The sequence below is a fragment of the Mobula hypostoma genome, chromosome 25, assembly GCF_963921235.1.
Source record: "Mobula hypostoma chromosome 25, sMobHyp1.1, whole genome shotgun sequence".
Lineage (NCBI taxonomy): Eukaryota > Metazoa > Chordata > Chondrichthyes > Myliobatiformes > Myliobatidae > Mobula > Mobula hypostoma.
Genome location: NC_086121.1, coordinates 486,292 through 503,999, shown reverse-complemented (window position 1 = coordinate 503,999; position 17,708 = coordinate 486,292). Strand labels below are relative to the sequence as shown.

At 43.4% G+C, this 17,708-nt stretch overlaps 1 protein-coding gene across 1 annotated transcript in view; it reads right to left on the bottom strand.

Moving 5' to 3' along the window:
• Positions 1-17,708, bottom strand: part of cfap74 (cilia and flagella associated protein 74) — a 355,344-nt gene that overhangs the window by 75,833 nt on the left and 261,803 nt on the right. Inside the window, exons 23-26 of the mRNA XM_063032843.1 lie at positions 13,091-13,219; positions 7,256-7,343; positions 4,735-4,908; positions 3,006-3,139 (exon numbers count right to left, since the gene is read on the bottom strand). Of these exons, the coding sequence (XP_062888913.1) occupies positions 3,006-3,139; positions 4,735-4,908; positions 7,256-7,343; positions 13,091-13,219 (525 nt within the window). The remainder of the gene's footprint in view (positions 1-3,005; positions 3,140-4,734; positions 4,909-7,255; positions 7,344-13,090; positions 13,220-17,708) is intronic.

Below are 17,708 nucleotides of genomic sequence, written 5' to 3'. Positions count from 1 at the left end.
GTCCTCTAGACCTGGTAACATCCTTGTAAATTTTCTCTGTACTCTTTCAACCTTGTTTACATCTTTCCTGTAGGTAGGTGACCAACACTGCACATAATACTCCAAATCAGGCCTCACCAAATTAGGTCTTATACAACTTCAATATAACATTCCATCTTCAGTACTCAATATATTGACTAATGAAGGCCAATGTGCCAAAAACTTACCCTATCTACCTGTGATGCCACTTTCAATAAATTATGGACCTATATTCCCAAAATCACTTTGTTCTACCGCACTCATCAGTGCCCTGCCGTACACTATGTAAGACCCACCTGACTTGGTTCTACCAAAATGAAAATCTTTGCACTTGTCTGCAGTAAATTCCATCTGCCATTTTCAGCCCATTTCTCCAGCTGATGCAGATCTCCCTGGAAGCCATGATAACCTTCCTCACTGTCCACTACACCCCCAATCTTGGTGTTATCCACAAATTTGCTGATCCAGTTAACCACATTATCATCCAGATCATTGATATAGATGACGAACAACAAAGGACCCAACACCGTCCCTGTGGCACACCACTAGTCACAGGCCTCCAGTCAAAGAGGCAACCCTCTACTACCACTCTCTGGCTTCTCCCACAAAGCCAATGTCTAACTGAGTTTACTACCTCATCCTCAATGACGAGCGACTGAACCTTCTTGATCAGCCTCCTATGTGGGACCTTGTCAAATACCCTACTGAACTTCATGTGGACAACACCCACTGCCTTGCCTCCATCCACTTTATTGCTACCTTCCTCAAAAAATTGTTTGATTGGTTAGACATGACTTTCCATGCACAAAGCCATGCTGACTATCCTTAACCAGCCTATGTCTATCCATATGGGGTATATGGGGTGTCAGGGAGGGGTAGCACCTCTGGTGGGGGAACATGTTGAGGTCCTCATCAACGTCAACGATGGACGAACAACATCCAAATACTTAAATATCTGGTCCCTTAGAATACCTTACAGTAACTTTCCCACAACTGATGTCGGACTCACTGGCTTATAATTTGATTTTGATGTTGCTTTGCCTAACCTCTATAGACTCTGTATCCATCCCGACAAAACACAGATACAAAGAATGCATTTAAGGTCTTCCCCATCTGCTTTGGCTCCAGTCATGGATCACCATTCTGGTCTTCCAGGGATCAATTTGTCCCTTACAATCCTTTTCCTCTTAACATATCAGTAGAATCCCTTAGGTTTCTCCTTCACCTTGTCTGGTAGAGCAACTTCATGGTTTCGAAGTGTCCTCTTGCATTTCTTGTACACCATAAGCACCTCATCTGTTCCTACTTGCCTATACCTGCTATGCATCTCTTTTACCTCTTAACCAGGGCCTTAATATCTCTTGAAGACCAAGATTCCCTGTGATTGTTACCTTTACCTTTTACTTTGACAGGCACATACAAATTTTGCACTTTCAAAATTTCATTTTTGAAGGCCTCCCACTTTCCAAGTTCTCCTTTGTCAGAAAGCAGCCTGTCCCAATCCACACTTTCCAGATAATTTCCAATACCATCAAGATAGGCCTTCCTCCAATTTAGAATTTCAACACATGGACCAGACCTATCTCTTTGCATATTTACTTTGAAACTAAAGGCATTGTGGTTACTGTGTTGAGTTCTGTTCATTTGGATGATGTAAGTATTTAGTAGGCACGTGCACGTTCCCTGGTACGTGCATGCGCGCTGGAGGAAAATGAGGGATTATGAAATGTAAAGGTGGTAGTCCTCAGGTATTGATGGGAGATGTCAAAAAATAAAGTTGTTTAAACAAAAGCAAAATGTGTCTTTGTTGTTTGGGCATTAGCAGTGGTACCAGAGGATGGTTTCCAATCATAGGATCCCATTGGCATTTGACGAGAGCAACTCTTATGAAAGTTGGAAAAAATAAATTGGAATATGGACTTGTGGTATGGAACTGGAGAAGAAGCAGCAAGCCTTAGTTGTTGCTTTGTCGCTTTCACGAACAGCGAGAGACTGCGAAGGGAATTTCAGTGGTAGATTTGAACAAAGATGACAGTATAAATACTCTAATAAATATACTTGATTGTTTTTTGGAAGGAAGAAAAGGATTGGAATTATGAGGTATATTCAGACTTAGACAAAATTTACAGAGACAATTCTAAAAATATGGCCGTTTATATTATGATTTTGAACAAAAGTAGAATCCAATACATAAATACAAAATGGAACTTCCTGGGTCTGTATTAGCTTTTAAATTGTCGGATACTGCTTGGACAGATGATTATTATTAACAGCCTGGACAGAACTTCTCTGAAATCAGAACGGAAGAAGATTTTTGGAGAAAAGGCTGCTATGAAAATGGTTGGAATTAGTTTGAGTCAGGAAACAGCATACTTCACTGAGCAGAAAGAAGAGTATCGTAAGCGTAGATCCCAGAGGGATCCAGGCAAGGGTACCACTACCTGGCACTAATCCAATAAACAAGTATGGTAGGAGACCAAAATGTACGATATGTCGAAGTATTTACCACTGGGCAAGAAATTGTCTGCATGGAACCGAACAAGTTAGACTAACTGAAATAACTAAATCCGAATATGTAAGACCATGACATGGGAACAGAATTAGGCCATTCAGCCTATCAAGTCTGTTCCGTTATTCCAGCATGGCCGATCCCGGATCTCAATCAACCCCATACATATGCCTTCTTGTCATATCCCTTGATGGCTTGACTGATCAGGAGAGGAGCATGAGGTTGAGGGTTGGGGGGAGGAGGAGGAGGGGGGAAAGGAGGGGGGAGGAGGGGAAAAAGGAGGGGGGGAGGAGGGGGGAAAGGGGGGGAGGAGGGGGGAAAGGAGGGGGGAGGAGGGAGGAAAGGAGGGGGGAGGAGGGGGGAGGAGGGGGGAAAGGAGGGGGAGGAGGGGGAACGAGGAGAGGAAGATGAGGAGGAAGAGGGTGAGGATGATTGCTTTCAACCAGCCCCACTTAAAAGCAGATACTGCACATGTTACCTGTTGATTTCAGACTTGCAAATCAGCTCGAAGTTGTACTCTTTGGCTTGTTTAGCTTTGAACATGATGTCCAAACTCAGTTCCTCTAGGGGGAGGAGTACTCCAAAGCCATCATTGGGTTGCACGTCTACACACTGTAAGGTACAGAGAAATACCGTTACCAAACTAACTTCAGGCGTTCTATGTCTGATTTTACGGACTATTCAGTTTCATTTATCACATGTACATTGAGACATACAGTGAAATGCATAGTTTGCATTAACAACCAATAGAACTAAGGATGCGCTGGGCAGGGCCCACAAGTGTTTCCATACATTCTGCAATCAATATAGCATGCCCACAATACTCAACACAAATATAAAATGCAGACAGCAGTTTGGGTTGTGTTTAAGTGAAACATTTAGTGATTTGTAGCTCTGTATTTTAACAAATGTAAAGTTACTATTTTGGTGTTTCCTTTAGTTAGTAATTGGGGATTGGGGTGACCGGGGAGGGTAAGCACCTCGGGTGAAGAGGTTTGTTATGCCCATTCTAGGGCAGCTCATTCACCCACTGAGCGTAGACAGCAGGACCCATGTCCCGGTGAAATAGGGACATTACTGTCCAAACATGCAAAATCAGCTCGGGCAGACTGGATGGATGAGATCTACAGTGAGGCTAAAAAGGCAGTTTTGCAACGCTTCGTGGAGAGTGAAGGGCACAGAAGAAGTCATGGTCATCCACTGCAACCATGTAAGAAGCCAGTTGTGATGACTACTCATAGGACATAGAAAATTTACACCATCTATCAGTAGCTATAACCGGAGAAGCAATCGTAAGTGAGAAAGCAGGGAAGGTTCAGGCATAAAAGGGGAACACTGCCTAGCGAAGCGGTCATCAAAGGAGTGATCTGAGGCAGAGTAGGAGGGCTTTAGCTCGTTCGGGTTTTGGCGATAACGGGTCGAGACGAGGTAAGTTACCTGTGAGGAATAGAAATAGGAAGTATGTCTGTGAGGCCGGTGTTCTGTACTGGGTGTCCAATGTGTGATATCCGGGGAACTTCCAGCCTCCCGGACGGCCACATTTGCACCAGGTGCGTTGAGCTGCAGCTCGATGACCTTCGTCTGGTCAGGAACGTGAGGAGGTGACAGAGAGGAGCTATAGGCAGGTAGTCACACTAGGGACTCGGGAGAGAGATAAATGGGAACAGTCAGGAGAGTGAAGGGCAAGAGTCAGATAATAGAGAGTACCCCTGTGGCTGTCCCTCTTAAAAATAAATACTCCTGTTTGAGTACAGTTGCGGGGAGGGGGGACCTACCTGGGGGAAGCAACAGTGGCTGCGCCTCTGACACAGAGTCTGGCCCTGTGGCTCAGAAGGGTAGGGAAAGGAAGAAGGCAGTAGTAATAGGGCAGTAGTCCCTAACCTCCGGGCCGCGAAGCATGCAGCGGTGCAGTGGTAGCCAGAACGCACCCAGCACATCTTTAAGAAAAAAGCCGAAATAAACAAGCCAATTAATTAGGTGCCGCCCGGCACGTAAATGTCAGTCCAGATCAGAGGCAATTGTGTAAACATACAATCACAAAAAAATAGCTAAAGTCCTTGAGTGTCATATCCTGTAGATTGATAGTGTATGGGCTGTTGTCGGCAAGAACAAGCCTGCAGTAGTCTGTTCATCACATTACATACATCAGTGATAATAAACTAGTTTCAAATCTCATAGGGAGGGACATTTGGCAGCAGTTCACTCACCTCAGGAATGCCAACAAATCCAAACTCCTGGCTCAAGATGGATTTATTCATGAGCCGGATAGTTTTCACAACCGTCTCGTAGATTGAACAAGGACCAAAGTCAATTGTTTGAGGATCAATCTCTACGTCTGAGCTGGTGACGACAGCATGAACAGTGAATGAAATTAATCTAATCTAAAAGAAAATTCAAGATGGGGAAAACTTTGAGTAATTGTGTTTACAGTTTTGAAACCTACATACCCTTTAAAACCAAGAAAGCCCCAAAATCACAAGAAGAAGAAACAAGATATTATATAGTTCTGTATCGAAGTTTTAGTTACTGAAAGAAAAACTGAGTTTCAGTAAGTGGTTCTGTTGGTGCTCTCTCAGAAAGGTTCAGCCCGACTTACTTTGCTTATTTGTATGAAACAGCATCCTTCAAAATATCATTCCCACAACATCAATATAAAATCTGAATTTTTCAAGATTCAAGATTGTTAAATGTCATTTCCAGTATACAAGAGTAAACGAGAACAAAATAATTGTTACTCTGGATCCAATGCAGCACAAAAAACACAATAAGATAAAGAATACAATAATAAAAACACATAGTAAATATAAATACATAAGATAACTTATATACATAGATTGATTAAACATAGAAATCTACAGCACATTACAGGCCCTTCGGCCCCCATTGTTGTGCCGACCATGTAACCTACTCTAGAAACTACCTAGAAATTTCCTACCACATAGCCCTCTATTTTTCTAAGCTCCATGTACCTGTCTAAGAGTCTCTTAAAGGATCCTATTGTATCTACCTCTACCACCTTCGCTGGCGATGCATTCCAAGCATCTGCCACACTCTGTGTGAAAAACTTACCTCTGACATCCCCCTTGCATCTACTTCCAAGCACTTTAAAACTATGTCCCCTCGTGTTAGCCGTTTCAGTTCTGGGAAAAAGCCTCTGGCTATCCACACCATCAACGCCTCTCATCATCTTATGCATCTCTATCAGGTCACCTCTCACCTTCTGTCATTCCAAGGAGAAAAGGCCAAGTTCACTCAACGTATTCCCATAAGGCATGCTCTCCAATCCAGGCAACATCCTTGTAGATCTCCTCTACACTCTCTCTATAGTATTCCTATCCTTCCTGCAATGAGGTGAACAGAACTGAACACAGTACTCCAAGTAGGGTCTAACTGAGGTTTTATTGTATTTCCATAAATTGATGCTGGACACTGAGTGTCAGTACATAAGGTGACTCAACAGGAAATGGTAAATTAGTGGTGGTGGGTGGTGTGGAGGGATATGTTAGTGGGTGGAGGTGTTGATTAACCTTACTGCTTGGGGATGAAGCTGTTATTGAGTCTGCTTGCCCTGGTGTGGATACTATGTAGCCTCCTCCCTGATGAGAGTTGGATGAACAGTTCATGAGCAGGGTGGGTGGGATCTTTCACAATATTACTGGTCCTTTTCTGGCACCTTTCTGTATATATATCATTGATGGTGGGTAGACCGATGCTGATGATGTGTTGGGCAGTTTTGATTACTTATTAGTAGAGTGTTTCTGTCTGCTGCTGTGCAGTTTCTATACCATGCAGAGATGCAGCATGTTAGGATGCTCCCTGTGGGATATCTGTAGAATGACATGAGTATAGATGCGCAAAGTTCAGCATAGAAGTGTTTTCCTCGTTTAGACTATTGAGATGAATTTACTAGTGAAAGATCTAGAGGGGATGCAAGGTGGGGGAATGACCTTCTTCACTCACTGACTGATGACTATCTGGAACACATTGCCAGAGAGAGGGGTGGAATCAGAGTTGCTAAGGACATTTAAGATTGACTCTGTGATTAAGGCGGCATACGGTGATGAATGTATAAACTATAGAAAGGGTGCAGAGGAGACTTACAAGGATGTTGCCTGAACTGGGGAGCATGCCTTATGAGAATAGGTTGAATGAACTCAGCCTTTTTTCCTTGGAATGGCAGAGGATGAGAGTGACCTGATAGAGATGTATAAGATGATGAGAGGCATTGATTGTGTGGATAATCAGAGGCTTTTTCCCAGGGCAGAAATGGCTAGCATGAGAGGGCATAGTTTTATGGTGCTTGGAAGAAGGTGCAAAGGAGATGTCAGGGGTAAGTTTTTTATGCAGAGAGTGGTGTGCAGGTGAAATGGGCTGCTGGCAATGGTGGTGGAGGGGGATACGATAGGCCCTTTTAAGAGACTCCTGGATAGGTATATGGAGCTTAGAAAAATAGAGGCCTATGGGTAACCTTAGGTAATTTCTAAGTAAGTATATGTTCGGCACAGCATTGTGGGCCGAAGGGCCTGTATTGTGCTGTAGGTTTTCTATGTTTCTATGTTTCCCAGGGGTGAAATGTCTAATACCAGAGAGCATGCATTTAAGGTGATCGTTGCTCTGAGAAGTTATAATTGATCAAACATTTAAATCATCCAAACTGTTTCATTGAAAGTAAGCAAACACTTAAATTTCACCTCGATAATATTATTTAAAATAAAGAATAGTATTAACCTGATTTGCCACCCAGATGTTCATTGGAGCCTCCAGGACAAGTGTTGATGTATTAAAGTAAATATTAGCATCTTCAGGTAAAGATTTTCTGTAATGGATAACATATCTTTTGAAAATATAACATCATTTGCAGCTTCTGTGAATTTCAGCTTTACAAAGTACATTTCTAAATTTAGTACATGTCTTTGGCATGAACTAATCCTGAATCTTCCAAATTACTCACATTGGAGGTTGTGTACACCTCTGGTGACCCCATTATAGGGAGGATGTCAAGGCTTTGGAAAGGGTGCAGAAGAGGCTCACCAGGCTGCTGCCGGGATTAGAGCGCATGTGCTTTGACAACTGGCTGGACAAACTAGGGTTGTTTTCTCTGGAGTGACAGAGGCTAAGGGAAGATTTGACACAAAGTATGAGAGGCATAGACAGAGCAGACAGACCATATCCTCGTACCAGGGTTGAAATGTCTAATACCAGAAGGGATGCATTTAAGGTAATGGGGGTAATTTTAAAGGAGATGTGAGGGGCAAGTTTTTACACAGTGAATGATGGGTTCCTGGAATACACTGCCTGAGGTGGTGATAGCATTAGGGACTTTCAAGCGATAGTTAGATAGGCACATAATTGAAAGGAAAATAAGACCATATGACCATAAGACATAGGAGCGGACTTATGTTATCAGAGATTTCTCCACATCTCTGTTTTGAATGGACGCCCCTCTATCCTGAGGCTGTGCCCTCTTGTCCAAGACTCTCCCACCATGGGAAATATCCTTTCCACATCTACTCTGTCTAGGCCTTTCAACATTTGAAAGGCTTCAATGAGATCCTCCCTCATCCTTCTGAATTCTACTGAGTATAGACCCAGAGCCATCAAACGTTCCTCGTATGATAACCCTTTCATTCATGGAATCATCCTTGTGAACCTCTTCTGGACCCTCTCCAATGCCAGCACATCTTTTCTAAAATGAGGAGCCCAAAACTGTTTACAATACTCAAGGTGAGGCCTCACCAGGGCCTTATAAAGCCTCAGCATCACATTCTTGGTCTTTAGACCTCTTGAGATTAATACAAACATGACATTTGCCTTCCCCATGACCGACTCAACCTGCAAGTCGGTCAGGTCACTCGTACCGTGCTACTGGTACCGTGTAACCAAGTACTACCTGTCGCATGGTCGGGTGGTCGGCGACTAAACTGGCTCCCCCACCAGGCCTGCCTGGTGAGGAGGGTGGCTAGACACCCTGCAGGACGAACATCAAGACCTGTCAAAGGACAGATGAACCCTCTCATAGAGGAATTATCTACTGAGTCAATGTGGGTGGAAGTCAGAAACAGGAAGGGGGCAATAACTCCACTGGTTGTTTTTTATAGATCTCTTAATAGTAACAGGGTCATCAAGGAGCAGATAGGGAGGCAAATTCTGGAAGGGTGCAATAATAATAGGATTGTTGTGATGGCAGATTTTAACTTTCCTAATATTGACTAACATCTCCTTAGGAGGGAGGGAACGTCGACTCAGACCATGAGAGGCCTGCATCAGGCATTTTCATGCCTTACAAGGTGCAGATTGGAAGTCTGTGGGGGGCACCACTCCTCACACAGACGCCAGAGCAATGTGTGGTTAAGTGCCTTGCTCAAGGACACAAACACGCTGCCACAGTTGAGGCTCGAACTAGCGACCTTCAGATCACTAGACGAACGCCTTAACCACTTGGCCCTTAGAGCAAGAGGTTTAGATGGGGTGGAGTTTGTTCGGTGTATTCAGGAAGGTTTCCTGATGCAATATATAGATAAGCCAAGTAAAGGAAAGACTGTACTTGATCTGGTGTTGGGAAATGAACCTGGTCAGGTGTCAGCTCTCTTGGAGGGAAAATATTTTGGAGGTAGTGAATACAACTCTTTCTCCTTTGCCGTGGTGCTGGAGAGGGAGAGGAGCAGACAATTTGGGAAAACATTTAATTGGGGTAGGGGAAATATTCTTCTGAGGAACCACATCTCTGCTGCATTGATTCTTTTTTCCATTGCATTTGTGATGGTCCATGACTCGCAGCCATACATCAATATAGGAAGAATGTAGCAGCTGAGAGTTCTAAGGCGGGTGTCAATTGCTATTTTCTTGTTTGTTAGGATGTTTCTGATTTCTGTAAATGCTGTTCTTGCCATTGCTATTCTTGTTTTTATGTCTGTTTCGCATTTGTCATCAGATGTTACCCGTGATCCAAGGTACTTGAAGTTGTGAACTTGTTTCAGGATTTCATTTCCCAATACGATCCTACAGTTTGGGATATCAGGTTTCTTTGATATTACCATTACTTCAGTTTTCTTTTTGTTTAAGGTTAGGCCAAGTCTTTTGCTCTCTGTGTTGATGGTAGATACTAATTTCTGTAAATTTACTTCACCGTTTGCTATCAGTACTGTATCATCCGCATAGCAGAGGTTGTTGATACTGTATCCTCCTATACTTATTCCAGGTATGTCTTGTATGATTCTCATGATGTTTTCACTGTACAGGGAGAACAGGTCTGGTGATAGAACACAATCCTGTCTGAATCCTCACTTTATTGGCTGATATTCACCAATCTCGTTGTCTATCCGTATGACTGCACTTTATTGCCAGTAGAGATTCCTGATTATTCTTAGATCTTTTCTGTTGATATTAACATCTTTAAGCATTTTCACGATGACTTGGTGTTTCACTGTGTCAATGCAGCAGAGATATGGTTCCTCAGAAGAATGCTATGCACATCATATATGGACAAGATAACCAACCGAGAAGTTCTACAGAGAACAAAAACAAAACGTACATAAAAAAATCAGAAAACAGCAATCAAAATCCTTTGGACACATCATGTGAAGAGAGACATTAGAACATTTAGTTACAACTGGAAAGCTGGAAGGAAAAAGAAGCAGAGGCAGACAGAGAATGGAATAACATTATGTTTAGAAACAGGGAGGCAACAACTACAATTCAGAGGGTCAGGGACCATGATGGATGGAGAGACATGATCACCCACGCCGAACGGCAAGGCACCTGAATGAATGAATGAGGGGAAATATGATACTATTAGGCAGGAACTTGGGTGCATAAGTTGGAAACAGATGTTCTCAGGGAAATGTGGCAAATGTTCATAGAGTATTTGCATGGCGTTCTGCATAGGTATGTTCCATTGAGGCAGGGAAATGATGGTAGGGTAAAAGAATCATAGTGTACAAAGGATGTGGAAAATCTAGTTACGAAGAAAAGCTTTTGAAAGGTTCAAGAAACTAGGCACTGATGGAGTTTTAGAAAATTACAAGGTTGCCAGGAAGACCCAGAGTGGGGCCATGATTCGATGAAGCCTGGGGTGACACCAAAGGAGGATCAGCAACAGGGAAACCCTGAGCTCCAACTTGTGCACGTTAGACTGTTTCATTAAAATGGGCCCTTTTCTTTTTTTTATTCTTTCTTTCCTAACCCTTAGTCAAATTAAGAATTATAAAGCTAAATCTTTTAATGGTACGTGGTGTACTGTCCGTTATTTCGTGGTACTGATTTGTAACAGGGTCACGAATCCCACAGCATCCACACAAACTGGCCAATTTGGGGTGGGCTTGCACCTGAATCTCACACGTTTGGCTGGGGCCAGAGGCTGTCTTCCCTAGACTTACGTAACTGACAGAACTGGAGTGTTTCACAAGGATGTTGCCTGGATTGGAGAGCATGCCTTATGAGAATAGGTTGAGTGAATTTGACCTTTTCTCCTTGGAGCGACAGAGGACGAAAGGTGACCTGATAGAGGTGTACAAGATGATGAAAGGCACTGATCATATGGATAGCCAGAGGGATTTTCCCAGGGCTGAAATGGCTAACACGAGGGGGCATAATTTTAAGGTGCTTGGATGTCAGTACAGAGGCAATGTCAAAGGTAAGTTTTTCACACAGAGAGTGTTGGGTGTGTGTGGTAAACCATATATATGTTGTAACTGGGTTAACTGTCTGGACACGCCCCTCTGCTGACTGCCCCTGTGGCTCCTCCCACAGATCCCTGAATAAAGGTGATTTCGCCTTGCCCTTCCCCCTCAGTATGGAGGCCGTATTGTACAGCGAATAAAAGCCTTTCAGTATTTACCCTACTTCAGTCTTTTGGAATTATTGAAGGAGCTTCAGTGTGTGGAATGCACTGCTGGCGACAGTGGTGGAGGTAGATATAATAGGGTCTTTTAAGAGACTCATAGATAGGTACATGGAGCTTAGAAAAATAGAGGGCTATGTGGTAAGGTAATTTTAGCCAGTTACATGGTCGGCACAACATTGTGGGCTGACAGGCCTGTAATGTGCTGTAGTTTTTTTGTGTTCTATGTTCTAAAGAACTTCCTCTCCACATCCACTCTATCGAGGCCTTTCAATATTTGGTAGGTTTCAATGAGATCCTTTCTCATTTTTCTAAGCTCCAGGAAATACAGGCCCAGAGCCTTCAAATGCTCCTCATATGTTAATGCATTCATTCCTGAAATCATTGTCATATCTCAGCAATTTCTTGGCTCTTTCACACACTGATCCTTCATGTCAGCAAGTGCCTCAGGAGATTTACAATGTCTGAAGAACTACAAATATACACTCAGTGGTCACGTTATTAGATACACCTGTATACCTGCTTGTTAATGAAAATATCTAATGGTCCAATCATGTGGCAGCCACTCAATGCATAAAAGCATGCAGAATGGTCAAGTGGTTCAGTTGTTGTTCAAACCAAACATCAGAATGGGGGAAGAAATGTGATCTAAGTGACTTTGACTATTGAATGATTGTTGGTACCAGACAGGATGGTTTGTGTATCTCAGAAACGGCTGATCTTCTGGGTTCTTTGTGCACAGCAGTCTCGAGAGTTTACAGAGAATTGTGCAATAAACAAAAACCATTCAGTGAGCAGCTCTTCTGAGGGTGAAAATGCCTCAGTAATGAGAAAGATCTGAGGAGAACGGCTAGAGTGGTGGAAAGTGACATTAGCTCAAATAGCCACGCTTCATTTGAGTTAATATTGCTTTCTGGGAGACGGAGGCAGCATGCACGCACTTTGTGATGAGAAGTCTGTGGGATGGGCTGCAAGCCGTTGTTTGTCTCCATTTCAATGATTGAAGCTTCCATTGTTTGCCGAATGAAACATCGAGGCAAGTGCAGAGGGTGAGACTGGCTGCCCGTCTTTTGATGGCTGTTCTATAGAGAGGGAAAGGTCTTCTGCTGGGCCTGGAGAGTGTTGCCCAGGTTTTGTGTGTTTTGAATGTGGACTTGAACTATAGACTATTTTTTCAGTTTTATAGCTTTTATATTCTGTGTTTTCTCACTTGACCCTTTTTTTGTGCAGGGAGATGGGATTTGGGGTCAATTGCCTGTTCTGTTTTGTTTCTTTTTTTGTGTGGAAGGAGGGATTTGGGGGTGCTTGTTGTGCCTGTTCCGTTTTTGTTCATTTTTTGTGTGAGGACAGAGGATTTTGGGGGTGGATGATCATGCTGCTTTTCTTGGTTTCATGGTTAACCAGGGAAGAATAATTCCAAATTGTATACGTTGATAATAAATGAACTTTCAACTCAAATGACCATGGTTTATAACAGTGGCGTGCAGAAGAGCATCTCTGAACACACAACACGTTGAACTTTGAAGTGGGTGAGCTGCCATGAACACATACTCAGGGGCAACATTATTAGTTACCTAATAAAGTAGCCACTGAGAGTAAATACAAGTAGTTGACACTTCACTGAAGCTCTGCTAGCATTGAAAATGCAACCTCTCCAGTATGATTGCTTTTAACCAGTTACCTGACTAGCCTTGAGTTCACTAGTGTGATGAAAGAAGACCTACCTTGGCAGAAATTTGAGTTGAAAACTTAAACTGGAGTGCGCTTGGATAAATCCACTTTTGGGTAAAAATTCCAGATGATTTCTCAGCTCTTTGCACACCACAAATTTTACCTGGTGCCCCAAGGATGCCCTGATAAAACAAACTCAAATCAAATATAGAACAACATGCACAAAATGCTGGAGGAATTCAGCAGGTCAGGCAACATCAATGGAGAGGGCTGAGACCCTTCATCAGGACTGAAATCAAATAAAATTCCAAAACGAATTGGATTGGCGTATGGATGGCAGATAAGTATGAAGAGATGTATTTTGGAAAATCAAGCCTGCATAGGACTATGAATGGTAAGGCACTAAGGAATGTCATGGAACAGAGGGAGTTGGATGACAACTGTATAGTTTGTCAAAGAGGCATTGCAGGTAGACAGTGGCAAAGAAAGTGTTTAGTACATAGTTATAGTCATACTTTATTGATCCTGAGGGAAATTGGTTTTCATTACAGTTGCACCAATCAAGAACAGAGTATAAATATAGCAATATAAAACCATAAATAATTAAATAGTAATATGTAAATTATGCCAGGAAATAAGTCCAGGACCAGCCTATTGGCTCAGGGTGTCTGACCCTCCAAGGGAGGAGTTGTAAAGTTTGATGGCCACAGGCAGGAATGACTTCCTATGACGCTTTGTGCTGCACCTCGGTGGAATGAGTCTCTGGCTGAATGTACTCCTGTACCCAACCAGTACATTATGTAGTGGATGGGAGACATTGACCAAGATGGCATGCAACTTGGACAGCATCCTCTTTTCAGACACCACCGTCAGAGAGTCCAGTTCTATCGCCACAACATCACTGGCCTTACGAATGAATTTGTTGATTCTGTTGGTGTCTGCTACCCTCAGCCTGCTGCCCCAGCACACAACAGCAAATATGGTAGCACTGGCCACCACAGACTCGTAGAATATCCTCAGCATTGTCCGATAGATGTTAAAGGACCTCAGTCTCCTCAAGAAATAGAGACGGCTCTGGCCCTCCTTGTAGACAGCCTCAGTGTTCTTTGACCAGTCCAGTTTATTGTCAATTTGTATCCCCAGGTATTTGTAATCCTCCACCATGTCCACACTGACCCCCTGGGTCGAAACAGGGATCACCGGTGCCTTAGCCCTCCTCAGGTCCACCACCAGCTCCTTAGTCTTTTTCACATTAAGCTGCAGATAATTCTGCTCACACCATGTGACAAAGTTTCCTACCGTAACCCTGTACCCAGCCTCATCTCCCTTGCTGATGCATCCAACTATGGCAGAGTCATCAGAAAACTTCTGAAGATGGCAAGACTGGCATACATCAGTCAGGGAACTGAGTACAGGAGCAAGGACATTATGTTGCAGTTGTAACAGCTTTGTGACCATGTTATGGGAAAGGTGTAGTTAAACTGGAAAGACTGCAAAGAAGATTTGAGGATATTCCTAGGATTAGAGGACAGGTTGGCTAGGCTCTTTATTCCTTGGAACACAGGAGAATGAGGGGTGATCCTCACAGAAGTGTTTAAAATTATGAAAAGGAGGATGGTAACAGACTTCTCCCCGGGGAAGGGGAAACCAAAACTAGGGGGCATAGATTTAGGGTGAGAGGGGAAAGAGTAAAAGGGACCTGAGGCAGGTACAATAGCATCATTTAAGAAGCACTTGGAGGGTAGAGGCCTAGATAAATAAAGGCAGGAAATTGGGACCAGCTGGGTGGACCACATGGTCAGCCTGAACTGGTTAGGCTTAAGGTCTGTATTGGGACCAGATGGATGGACCACGTGGTCAGCCTGGACTGGTTAGGCTGTATTTGGACCAGCTGGGTGGATCATATGGTCAGCCTGGACTGGATTGGCTGTATTGGGACCAGAAGGGCGGACCATGTGGTCGGCCAGGACTGGCTAGGCTGGAGGGTTGAATTGCTCTATTATTCAGGGACTCTAGATGTAGATACAAGAACGTCTCATATCCAGCTTGGGAAGCCTCCAGCCTAGCCTAATGATTGGAAAAATGTATTTTGAATTTTCCTATTCCAAGTAATCCACTGCTTCTGTTCCTCTTCTCTTCCCACCAATCCACCAGGGAGTACCTCACTCTTTGCTTATCTTTTCCATCCCTTCTCCTTCACCGCTCCCCCCCCCCCAATACCTGGATACTTTCTCAACCACCTGCCCATCATCCCTTCCTTACCTGGTTTCACCTATCACCCATCAGCCTCCTTGTCTCACCCCTCTCTCACTTCTATACACTGAATTTCTTCCTTCTGCACTCTCAGACCAAATGCAGGGCCTGACTCAAAACGTTGACCATCTCTTTCCTCCATGGATACTGTCTGACCTGCTGAGTTCCTCCAGCTGTTTGTCTTTGCTTCAAATAAAAACTTAACCCAGTTAAGTAAATGCAAGAAAGTGTGATACACATAAGATGCTTTGAGATGTGTGATTTATTCATTTGTGTCTGTCACTATCTCAATGAAACCCTCCAAGTGAAAAAGGTAAGTATATTCTGGGTATGCAAGTGTGGATAAGCTATTGTCCCCCTGCCTCAGACAAAACTGCCTCCATGACTTTTTGAAGAAATTCAGGGGGAGTTATTAATACACCTGCTCACACACGCACAAAGACACAGATACAGACAGACACACACATTTGCATAAGTATACATAGACAGATATACACAAACGCACCCACACACTCTTACAAATTGATAGTGGCATATAGACGAATCTTCACCTTTCTAATTAACGGCCCTAGGCATCATTGCCTGAACCTTAACATTTCGCAACAGTTTGACAATAATAAAAATAGACATTGGGCCACATGAATGGATAATGATAATTTTATGATGTCTTTAATAATTAGAAATTAAAAGGATACGAGTGGCAGCTCTAGCTATAGGTTTCCATGATCAGTTTTAATCAATACACACTGCTGCACAGTTCCTGACGAAGGGTCTCGGCCCGAAACATCGACTGTACCTCTTCCTATAGATGCTGCCTGGCCTGCTGCGTTCACCAGCATTTTCAGTGTGTGATCCATGTATATGAATCACTGCAGTTCAGCTCATTCATGCAAGATCAAATAAATAACTACGAACTGAGTTTTGTTAATTCCCAAAACAGTATTTTGAAATATTAACAAGTCCACGCACAAGAATTTAGGAGGCTTAAATATTCTCCTTGACAGGTATTTGCGGAAACATAGAGAGAGTATTTAATAAGGTGCTATTTTTTCACATTCCATAATGTATTAATAAATCTCTGCAGTATTCTTGGTGTCCAAATGACCAGAAAGTTGTTGGGCTAAGTACCTGAAGAACAAAACTGTGCAATCACTAAGAGCCTATGAATTGAAAAGAGTTGTAAGGTTTAAAATGCAAGAGATTCTGCTGGAAATCGGAGCAACACATACAAAATGTTGGAGGAACTCAGCAGGTCAGGCAGCATCTACGGAGGGAAATGGTCAGCCAATGTTTCAGCTGAGATCTTTCATCAGGACTGGGAAGAAAGACAGGAGATAAAACTGTCTTCTCATGGCTGACCAATATTCATAATTTCTATTTTTGCTTTCCCAAAGGTATTTTTTTGGTAAATCAAATGAGGGGAAAAGTAAGTGAAAAATAAGAAATTAGGAGTGGGTAATAAACTTTGTGGGAAATACAGGTGCTTGTGCAGTTAGCTCTATGAGGAAGATTACCCTGCTGATCTCTGTCATCTGGCCGATGTGGGGAGGTAGGATAACTGACCTGGCAGGAATAGCTAGAGCAACTCCAATGTTGCTCACACCTCTCACACGACATCAACATCAGATTCAGAAATAACAGACACTAATACTTATCAGCACCATTAATCGGTATTTAGTCCTAGTATATATTCAGTGGCCACTTTATTAGGTACAGCTATACACCTGCACATTAATGCAAGTATCTAATCAGACAAGCACGTGTCCTGAGACTTCTGATCACAGAGAGTGGTCTGTCATTCGGTGTATGTGTGCACCCAGCTGGCGGCTCTTCGCTTCAGGACCCCGCAGTATTACCTGTATAGCGACCACCCTCTGAGATGGACATTGGGGACCTGGGGTGAAAGGTGTTGCATAGGGTAGCACCATGCAATAGGTCATTAAGCAGGTTCACTGACACCCCATCCACCTGTCCATTCTGTGGCTGGGAGGACTTAGTGTACCACGCTTATATGGAGTGTGAGAGGTTGCAGCCCCTGTTTGAGTATCTGAAGGGGCTGCTCCTCGGGTTTAGGGTGCACTTCAGCCCTGGACTCCTTATACACGGGCACCCAGTATGGAAGCGGGCGGGTTGCAAGGAGGATCTATGGTGGGCTTGGCCAAGATGGCCATTTATGAGTCTAGGCGGTGGAAAGCTGAGGGCTCTGCCAGGGCTGACTGACTGCCTGCCCCTCCTCCGAGGATACTTTCGTGCCTGGCTGTCCTTGGAGAGGGAGCATGTGGTCACAATGATTACAATGGAGGATTTCCAGCAGTGGTGGCCCCCCCCCCACATTCAGGGAATTGACTGTTTTATAGACAGTAATAATATTTTAATATGGATTTATTCATTGTGTTGTAAATACTTAATGTTTGTACT